Consider the following 9,954-nt stretch of genomic DNA (forward strand, 5'->3'; position numbering starts at 1 on the left):
AACCACAAAATTCACCCTTTTAAAGTGTACGATTCAGCAGTTTTCAGTATATTCACAAATTTGTGCAACCATCACAACTATCTAACATCCAGAACATGTTCATTACACCAAAACGAAGCCCCATACCTTCCCATTAGTAGTCCCCACACATTTGCCTATGCTATTTTGAGTAAAGAAAAGCAAGTTGCAGGACAGTATTACAGCAGCAAGTGAGGTTTCATTTAAAACTAATATAGATGGGCCAGGCATGGTGGCGCATGCCTATAATCCCAGCACTTTGGGAGGCTGAGGCCAGAGGATCTCTTGGGCCCAGGAATTCAAGTGGGCAACATAGTGAGATCTCGTCTCCACAAAAGAACTTTGTTTTAAAAGTTAACCTGACATGGTGGTGCGCACCTGTGGTCCTGGCTATGCAGCAGGCTGAGGTGAGAGGATCACTTGAGCCCAGGAGGTTGAGGCTGCATTGAGCTATGATTGTGTCACTGCACTCCAGCCTGGGTGACAAAGTGAAACCCTGTCAAAAAAAAAAAAAAAAAAAAACTAAAACTAAAAACTTCTGTTCAAAAATTATTTTAAAAATATATGGAGATGGCTGGGCGCAGTGGCTCACGCCTGTAATCCCAGCACTTTGGGAGGCTGTGGCGGGTGGATCACGAGGTCAAGAGATAGAGATCATCCTGGCCAACATGGTGAAACCCCGTCTCTACTGAAAAATGCAAAAATTAGCTGAGCATTGTGGCACACGCCTGTAGTCCCAGCTACTCGGGAGGCGGAGGTTGCAGTGAGCTGAGATCATGCCACTGCACTCCAGCCTGGTGACAGAGCAAGACTCCATCTCAAAAAAAAAAAAAATAAATAAAATAAATAAAAATATATGGAGAAAAATAAAAAGAAAAAAGAGAAAACCCATATCTATGTGTGTGTGTGTGTGTGTGTATATATATATATATATATGCACACATGGAAAGATATTTTATGGTTTTTTTTTTTTTTTTGAGAGGGAGTTTTGCTCTTTTTGCCCAGGCTGGAATGCAATGGCTGATCTCAGCTCACTGCAACCTCTGCCTCCCAGGTTCAAGCGATCCTCCTGCCTCAGCCTCCCAAGTAGCTGGGATTACACGCCTGAATAATTTTTGTATTTTTAGTAGAGACGGGGTTTCGCCATGTTGGTCAGGCTGGTCTCAAACTCCTGACCTCAGGTGATCCACCCGTCTCGGTCTCCTAATAGTTCTGGGATTACAGGCGTGAGCCACCACGCCTGGCGAGATAGATTTTTTTTTAAATGTCTCACTCTGTCGCCCAGGCTGGAGCGCAGTGGCATGATCAAGCCTCACTGCAGCCTCACTCTTCCCCGTCCCCTATCCCCATCCCAAGTAATCCTCCTGCCTCAGCCTCCCAGAATGCTGGGACCACTGGCGCGAGCCAATACTCTGCCTAGACAGATACAGATATACAGATATCTACATTTGTAAATGCATTTTAACTGTCCGGAATGATTTATACCAAACTGTTAATGCTGGTTTTCTAAGAAAACTAGAATTGGGGTGGGAGAGAAAAGAGAAAGGGGTGCATAGCCTTTATTTTAAATACTCCTGTACTGCTTTTGTGGTTTAAAAAGAGAATGGGTTTAATTTCTGACCGTAAATAACTCCTAGTGAACTCAGGCAAGTAACTTTTTCACAGCACCGTCGACAGATGCCTCCAGCCGGAAGGTGGAGGGTCTCGTCTTAGGTCTGCTTTTCACTGGTGCTTTTAAAATAGAAAGCGCAGACAGAGGCGTGGTGTTTTCGCTCCGAGCTGCAGCAGCGCAGCGCGGCCTCGGGGCTCCCCGCACAGCCGCAGCCTGAGGTGCCGTTCGGCCCGGGCACCGCTCGGAGGTAGCCGGGGCAGGGGCGGTCCCGGGGTCCGCCTCTCCCAGGGCCGGACTGGCAAAGGGCGGCGCCTCAGGACTCGGCGGATGCTGGGGGACCCGGGTGGGGAGGGAAAGCGAGCCTGGGCCTCCAGGGCCCGGTGTCGCCCGGAGGAGGGAGCAGGGACGACCCGCTGCGCATCTCTGGGTGGCGCCCCGCAGCCACCCTTCGGGAAGGGGAGAATCCCCGGGCCCCCCACTCCGGCAGCGAGAGGATGCTCCGGGGAAGCCGAGGGTCCGGAGCCCAGACCCCTAACCGCGAGAACCCTCTCCTCCAACTCCACAGCCCCGTCCCCTACCTCGGCCCCAGCCTCGGGGGTCAGGAAGAGCGCGAGCTCGCGCGCTCCGCTGCGCACGGGCTCCGGCCGATCGGCGTCCACGAGCAGCATCAGGAGGGTGGCGGGGTCTGGCTGGCGAAGGCTACCTGGGAGCCCGTGGTAGCGCCCGGGCCTCGGAGCCCCGCCCCCGGTCCGCTGCATGCCCCGCGGCCCGCCTGGCGGAGGCGGGGCAGGTGCGCTCCCGCGGTCCCGGCTCGCAGCTCCAGAAGCGCCGGGCCGAGCGGGCAGCGCCACCCAGTGGCGAGCGGAGCGCGCTGCGCCCGCCCCCGCAGCACCTGGGCATCAGTGCTTTGCAAACTCGCTTGCAGATGGCAGTCACCTGGAGCTTTTTTAGAATTTCCCAAGCCCGGACCACACCGTCTCTGGGTTAAGACCTGGGCATCAGGATCTTTTGATGTTTGTTAGGTGGTTCCAACCAGATTGTTGACCCAAAGCTAAATTTGAGAACCACTGGAGCAAGCCACCCCTTCCCATCGGAATCCGGGTAGAGTACGGGCTCCCGGCCCCGGGCCGTACAATAGAATCCCCAGGGAGCTTTTAAAAGCCCGGAAACCAGGCCTCGCACCAGGCGGATTAAGTCGGAATCCTTCGGAGTGGGGCTTGGGCATCGGTAGTTTCTAAAGCTCCCCGGGTGATTCTAACGGGCGTCCGGGTTAGAGAGGCGCTAGCTTAGAGGAAGCCCAAAGCCGTCCGCCCCCCGCCTATTCCCATCCTACTAAAGCATCTAGTTTGCATTGGGCGGAGGGTCCTGGAATTTAGGAAAGGCCGAGTGTAATGGTCCTCGTCTTCCTCTTCGGTGCAGATTTTAAAATAAGCTTCACCAGGAAACTATTGAGCGCACTAAATTTCACAACCGCCCCCACTCCCTCCATGCCCTCAGAGGCTGGCCTAGATAGACCCTTTACAAGCCCTGGGGCTGAAGCATCTCCCACCCCAACAGTGCTAATGAGGAAAGTACTAAAAGGCAAATAGGTATAAGAAAAGTCGGAAGTTTTGATTTTTCGTTTGATGACTTATTTTTATTTTTAATTAACTAATTAATTTTTGTGTTTTTTTTTTGGAGAGGGAGTCTCGGTCTGTCGCCCAGGCTGGAGTGCAATGGTGCGATTTCGGCTCACTGTAACCTCCACCTTCCGGGTTCAAGCAATTCTCCCCCTCCCTCGGCCTCCCGAGTTGCTGGGATTACAGGCGCCTGTCACCACGCCCGGCTAATTCTAATTTTTGTATTTTTTAGTAGAGACGGGGTTTCGCCATGTTGGCCAGGCTGGTCTCGAACTCCTGACCTCAGGTGAGCCACCTGCTTCGGCCTCCCAAAGTGCTAGGATTACAGGTATGGGCCACCACCCCCCGCCTGCTGACTTTTCTTTAAATGTTAAATCGCCTTAAAAAAAGAAAAACAAAAAAGGCTGAGCTGCTTGGGCAAACATAAGGAGACTCCATTTCTCCAAAAGAAAAGAAAAAAATCAAAATTGCAGGGTGTGGTGGTGCACAACTGTAGTCCTACCTACTGGAGAGGCAGATGCAGGAGGATTGTTTGAGGCCAGGAGTTTGAGGCTACAGCGAGCTATGATCACACCACTGCACTCCAGCCTGTGTGACACAGTGAAACCCTGTCTTTCATTGTTTTTTTACAAAGGGGGGGCTGGTATCAAGGGTGCAAATAAATATATAGGACGTCCCACACCTTCCTCTCTATTAAATCTGAATTTATATTGTGGTTGGCCACCCTAGGTAGGGGCCTAAACGACACGTTTGACCTGCCTTTTGTGTAGTCCATCACTGCACAGTTCCCACTTCCAAATCTGTCCACTGCTAATTTCTCCCTATCCAAATATCCAGGCCTTCAGGCCAGTCATTTTCTGGAAAATTCTTGGCAAAGACTTGGGCCTCAAGTGCTTAAGGGTTTTACAGGAACTCACTGAGCCCACACTTGGCCATTCGTCATTGTCACGATTTCCCTGATGCTCTGAGCCCTCCTCACCATCCCCTGGGAACCAGTCTCAGACCCTCGCCCTTGCCTGCTGGCCAGGCATCTCCCACAAAGAGCCCAGGACCGGCCTCAGATCGCCAAATTGACCTGAGCACAGCAAACTTCTCCTGGTGGATAAATCTCAGAAACATAAAGCTAAGGAAGAAAAGCCGTGTTGCAGAAGGCTCTGTAGGGCACTGTGCCATTAGCACAGTTTTTAAAACATGCAGAACCACACTATATATTGTTTATGGACACCGACAGATGGAGCAAAAGTACAAAGCTGTGCATGGGAACGATGTACCCCACGTTCCAAAAGTGGTTACTTTAGGGCGGGGGAGAAGAAACTGGAGAGGGGTATGGGAGGGAGGGATTTCTTTTTCTTTTCTTCCTTTCTCTCTCTCTTTTTTTTTTTTTTTTTTTTGACAGAGTCTTGCTTTGTTGCCCAGGCTGGAGTGCAGTGGCACAATCTCAGCTCACTGCAAACTCCGCCTCCCAGGTTGAAGGGATTCTCCTGCCTCAGCCTCCCCAGTAGCTGAGATTATAGGAACAAGCACCACCAAGCCCAGCTAATTTTTGTATTTTTAGTAGAGACGGAGTTTCAACATGTTGGCCAGGCCAGTCTCGAACTCCTGGTTTCAAGTAACCCACCAGTCTCGGCCTCCCAAAGTGCTGGGATTACAGGAGTGAGGTACTGCACCCAGCCCAAGAGGGATTTTATATATATATATATTTTGAGACAGAGTCTTGCTCTGTCGCCCAGGCTGGTGTGCAGTGGCACGATCTCAGCTCACTGCAACCTCTACCTTCTGGGTTCAAGTGATCCTCCTGCCTCAGCCTCCTAAGTAGCTGGGATTACAAGCGCATGCCACTACACCTATTTTTGTTTTTGTTTTTGAGACGGAGTCTCTGTAGCCCAGGCTGGAGTGCAGTGGCACAATCTCGGCTCACTGCAACCTCCTTCTCCAGGGTTCAAGTGATTCTCCTGCCTCAGCCTCCCAAGTAGCTGGAATTACAGGCGCCCATCACCATGCCTGGCTAATTTTTGCATTTTTAGTAGAGGCAGGGTTTCACCATGTTGGCCAGGCTGGTCTTGAACTCCCGACCTCAGGTGATCTGCCCGCCTCAGCCTCCCAAAGTGCTGGGATTACAGGCTTGAGCCACCACACCTGGCTACGCCTAATTTTTGTATTTTTAGGAGAGACGGGGTTTTGCCATGTTGGCCAGGCTGGTCTTGAACTCCTGACCTCAGGTGTTCGGCTGAGAGGGATTTCAATATTCGGAATGTTTTATTTCTTCAGCTGATGTTTGTAACAACACCAAAACTGTATGAATGTCTAAAATGACTCATTAAAAAAAAAAAAAACAACCCAGGCTGGCATGGTGGCTCACGTCTGTAATCCCAGCACTTTGGGAGTGGGAGGCCGAGGCAGGCGGATCACATGAGGCCAGGAGTTTGAGATCAGCCTGGCCAACATGGTGAAACTCCTGTATCTACAAAATATACAAAACTTAGACATGAGTGGTGGCATGCACCTGTGGTCCCAGCTACTCAGGAGGCTGAGGTGAGAGGACCACTTGAGCCTACAGGTCAAGGCTGCAGTGAGCCGAGATCACTCACTCCACTGCACTGTAGCCTGGGTGACAGAGTCAGGTCCTGTCTCAAAAAATAAAAGAAAAAAGAAAAAGAAAATTGCCCTTATGAAAAAAAAAAAAAAAAAAAAAAGCCTGGGATATTAGCTAAAAGTGCTAATTACCCAAATCCTCTTCCCTGGGGAGAGAGGAGGTCTGGGGAAGGGGTCTCTGTGTCCTTCACAAGTGTCCCAACGATTCATACCCTGGGCAAGGTTGGCTGGCCGACATTTTGTTTCTAGCCTTTTTTTCTGAATATGTGATTGTACCTTAGAAATATTTTGCTAAAAATATGGATGCCCAGAAGCCCACCCCAGACGTTCTGAATCAGGATCTTTGGTGAGAGGGGGCACTGGGCCTCTGCATTTAACAAGCTCTGCGTCGATTCTAATGCGCACTGATGTCTGAGAATAACCCTATCCAGGGGCTCCGCCGCGCTGCCAGCCTTAGTCAGGGACCCCCGTGGGAGGCCAAGTAAATGATTTTACACAAAGAGGATTGAGTTTTTAAACATCTCCCCAGCCTCTCAGGGTGCTGGGCTCCTGCCCGGGGGCCCTGCCCTTGCTGCTCCCTGCCCTAAGTCCGCAGCCCTTGGGGAGGCCCCGGACAGCCGCGAGCCTGAGGCCTGGAATGCAGCCCGCCCAGGCCGCACCCTGCCCAAACCAGTTTGAACCAGCTGCAGGGATGGAGCCGTGGCGCGTCCCCACGAGCTCCCTCTGGTGCCCAAGCCGGGCTCAGAGCTGCTGCTCCTGCCTCCTGCTCTGAAGGCCTCCTCGGGTGCAGACAGTGGCTCCATCCCAGCCTGGGGGGGTGGGAGTGCCAGTGGTTGCCAGGCTCGAAGGCCCCTGGGAGCTGTAGCACCCCGCTGGGCCCCAGGTCCCACACCCTTCTGCCCCCACCCCATCTGCTTCACCTCTAGCTACAAAATGACTGCCTGTCTGTGTCTTTTCAAAGTCAGTTCTCCCAGCGCAGGCCTCAGGCACACAAAGTTCTAGACCAGACAGTTCCCAAACGTGGCTGCACATTGAAAACTCCTGGGAAACTTCTAGAAAATACTGATGCCCAGACCCCACCCCTAGAGGCTGTGACTTAATTTATGGTGTGGGGTGTGGCTTTGGCTTTGAGAGTTTTCAAAGATGCCCCTAGATGATTCTGATCGACACTGTTTCAGCACTGGCATAGCTTTGTCTGGGACCCCTGATCTCTAAAACCATATTCATTGCTAATGTGTCCTGAGCCCTTACAATGCGCCAGGCACTGTTCTAAGCTCTTTACATAGATGCCCTCACTGGATCCCCACCACACCCTGTCAGGCAAGTAGGTCCTGCGACGATCCCCACAGTCTAAAGAACATGTGACAGGCGGTGGCTCACACCTGTAATCCCAACACTGTGGTAGGCTGAGCGGGGGGAATCGCTTGGGACCAGGAGTTCAAGACCAGCCTGGGCACCTCTCTCTGAAAAAAATAAATAAAATGTGAATTCGCTGTCCTACTTAGTGTGTTTCCCCACTAGTGAAATAATTTCAAGCACAACCCATCTTCATAGAAGCATAGTTAAAAACCAGGTATTGGCTGGGCACGGTGGCTCAGGCCTGTAATCCCAGCACTTTGGGAGGCTGAGGCGGGTGGATTGCTTGAGGTCAAGAATTCGAGACCAGCCTGGCCAACACGGTGAAACCCCATCTCCAGTAAAGATTCAAAAATTAGCTGGACTTGGTAGTGCTTGCTCCTGTAATCCCAGCTACTCAGGAGGCTGAGGCAGGAGAATCACTTGAACCCCAGAGGCAGAGGTTGCGGTGAGCCAAGATCGCACCACTGAACTCCAGTCTGGCCAAGAGAGTAAGATGCTGTCTCAAACAAACAAACAAACAAACACCCAACACCACCGCCAACAATAAAAACCCAGATATTAAAAAACATTTTTGGAAATCCCCGCACTTTGGGAGGCCGAGGCGGGCGGATCACCTGAGGTCAGGCGTTCCAGACCAGCCTGGCCAAGATGGTGAAACCCCATCTCTACTAAAAATACAAAAATTAGCCAGGCATGGTGGCGGGCGCCTGTAATCCCAGCTACTCAGGAGGCTGAGGCAGGAGAATCGCTTGAACCAGGGAGGTGGAGGTTGCAGTGAACCGAGATCACGCCATTGCACTCCAGCCTGGGGGACAAGAGCGAGACTTTGTCTCAAAAATAAATAAATAAATAAACAAACATTTTTGGCCACCCAAGGCGGGTGGGTCACTTGAGCTCAAGAGTTCAAGACCAGCCTGGGCAACATGGTGAAACCCCATCTCCACAAAAATTACAGAAATTAGCCAGGTATGGTGTCATGCACCTGTAGTTCTAGCTACTCAGGAGGCTGAGGCAGGAGGATCACTTGAGCCTGGGACACTGAGCCTGCAGTGAGCCATGATCACACCACTGCACTCCATCCTGGGTGAGGGAGCGAGACCGCCATCTCAAAAAAACAAACAAAAACCATTTTTATGTCATAATTTTGAAATGTTCACTACGGTAACAGGAAACAGCAATCGCAGCTTCCCATTCTCTCCCTGATAAGGAAAGCTTCTGCATCTCTGCAGTCATTTGAGCAGTTTTTCTCTACTCCTTTCCCTTCCACAACAGAGCCACATAAAGGGTCTTGCAGCTTTAGAGGCAAGAGGCCACAGGGCAAGATTCCAAATGCTCCCTGAGTGTTGCGTTTAGCCTTACGGCAGAGCTTCCCCGGCCTTGAGAAGTGAGTGGAGAGTCACTTAGTTGGAGGGCGAAGGAATGTTCTCCCTTCCAGCTACTGAAATTGTGTCCCTACCTGTTTTCTCTGCGTCTATCTAAACAGTAAGTGGCGGAAACTACTGGCCTGATACAGGGACATCAGAGGTCCCCCGAGGTGTGAATTTCAGTGCTGTCCATGGATTCTCATTCACTGCTCTCAGCCACCTCTGGGTGTTACAGGTGTTACCCCTCATCCAAAACTGCTGGGGCCAGATGTGTTTCAGAATCTGAGCTCTTTGGATTGTAGAAGGCTAATACAAAGCACATACAAGTCCCATGGGAGCTGGGGCAGCATCTTCTTATCTAATCATATTTCTCAGCAAAATGTGTGGATATTCACCTTAAATGAGCTAAATAGAGGCCTTAAATAACCTCCCATCTCTTCACCTCACTGAATTTCTGCCAAACTGATGGGAAAGAAAGCTAATGGTTTTGGCGTTTCCTGGATTTCAAAATTATAAAAAAGGAATTGACTTGCTTCCCAATCCCACAGCTGGAGAAAATGAGGCCCCCACACATAACCGTTGAGTGGAGCAGTTGAGCTTTGCACCTATTATATCACATGGAGATAGATCAGAATCTGCAAGAAAATTGCTAAACACCCTAGTAAAAACCGTATTCTTTAGACTACTTGAGACATTTTTTTTCTTGTTTCAGAAACTTGTGTTTTTGTTCATTAAGATTCTAAGAACTTCTTTCTCTGTTCTTTCATTAAGATTCTTTTTGTTTGTTTGTTTTAAATAAGTCGGGGTTTCACCATGTTGGCCAGACTGGTCTCAAACTCCTGACTTCAGGTGATCCACCCGCCTAGGCCTCCAAAAGTGCTGGAATTACAGGCATGAGCCGCCGCAACTGGCCTTTCATTAAAATTCTAAGGACTTACTTCTTTCTCTCTTTTCTTTCTCCCTTTCTCTCTCCTTCCTTCCTTCCCTCCCTCCCTTCCTTCTTTCCTTTCTCTCTGCCTTGCCTTTCTTGCCTTGACAGGGTCTCACTCTGTGGCCCAGGCTGGAGGGCAGTGGCCCTGATCTTGGCTCACTGCCACCTCGACTTCCTGGGCTCAACCAATCCTCCCATCTCAGTGTCCCAGGTAGCTGGGACTACAGGCACGCACCACCATGCCCAGGTAATTTTTGTAGAAACGGGGTTTCGCCATGTTGCCCAGGCTGGTCTTGAACTTCTAAGCTCAAGCCATCCTCCCACCACAGCCTCCCAAAGTGCTGGGATTACAGGCATGAGCCAACACACCAGGCCTTTCATTAAAATTCTAAAGACTTCTTTCTTTCTCTCTTTTCTTCCTTTCCCTTTCTTTCCTTCTCTCTCTCTTTCCTTCCTTCT

At 50.7% G+C, this 9,954-nt stretch overlaps 1 protein-coding gene across 3 annotated transcripts in view; it reads right to left on the reverse strand.

The window, feature by feature from the left end:
• The window catches only part of BCAS4 (breast carcinoma amplified sequence 4), an 85,265-nt gene extending 82,778 nt beyond the window's left edge, over positions 1-2,487 (reverse strand). The window contains exon 1 of one of the 3 annotated variants that reach the window (XM_055266284.2): positions 2,209-2,427. In XM_055266284.2, the coding sequence (XP_055122259.1) occupies positions 2,209-2,388 (180 nt within the window). In that variant the 5' untranslated portion in view covers positions 2,389-2,427. Of the gene's footprint in view, positions 1-2,208 lie in introns of all 3 variants that reach the window. The other 2 variants (XM_055266285.2, XM_055266283.2) reach the window with 2 other exon arrangements.
• Between the last annotated feature and the right edge of the window lie 7,467 nt (positions 2,488-9,954).

Source organism: Symphalangus syndactylus, chromosome 24, assembly GCF_028878055.3.
Source record: "Symphalangus syndactylus isolate Jambi chromosome 24, NHGRI_mSymSyn1-v2.1_pri, whole genome shotgun sequence".
NCBI classification, from domain to species: Eukaryota; Metazoa; Chordata; class Mammalia; order Primates; family Hylobatidae; genus Symphalangus; species Symphalangus syndactylus.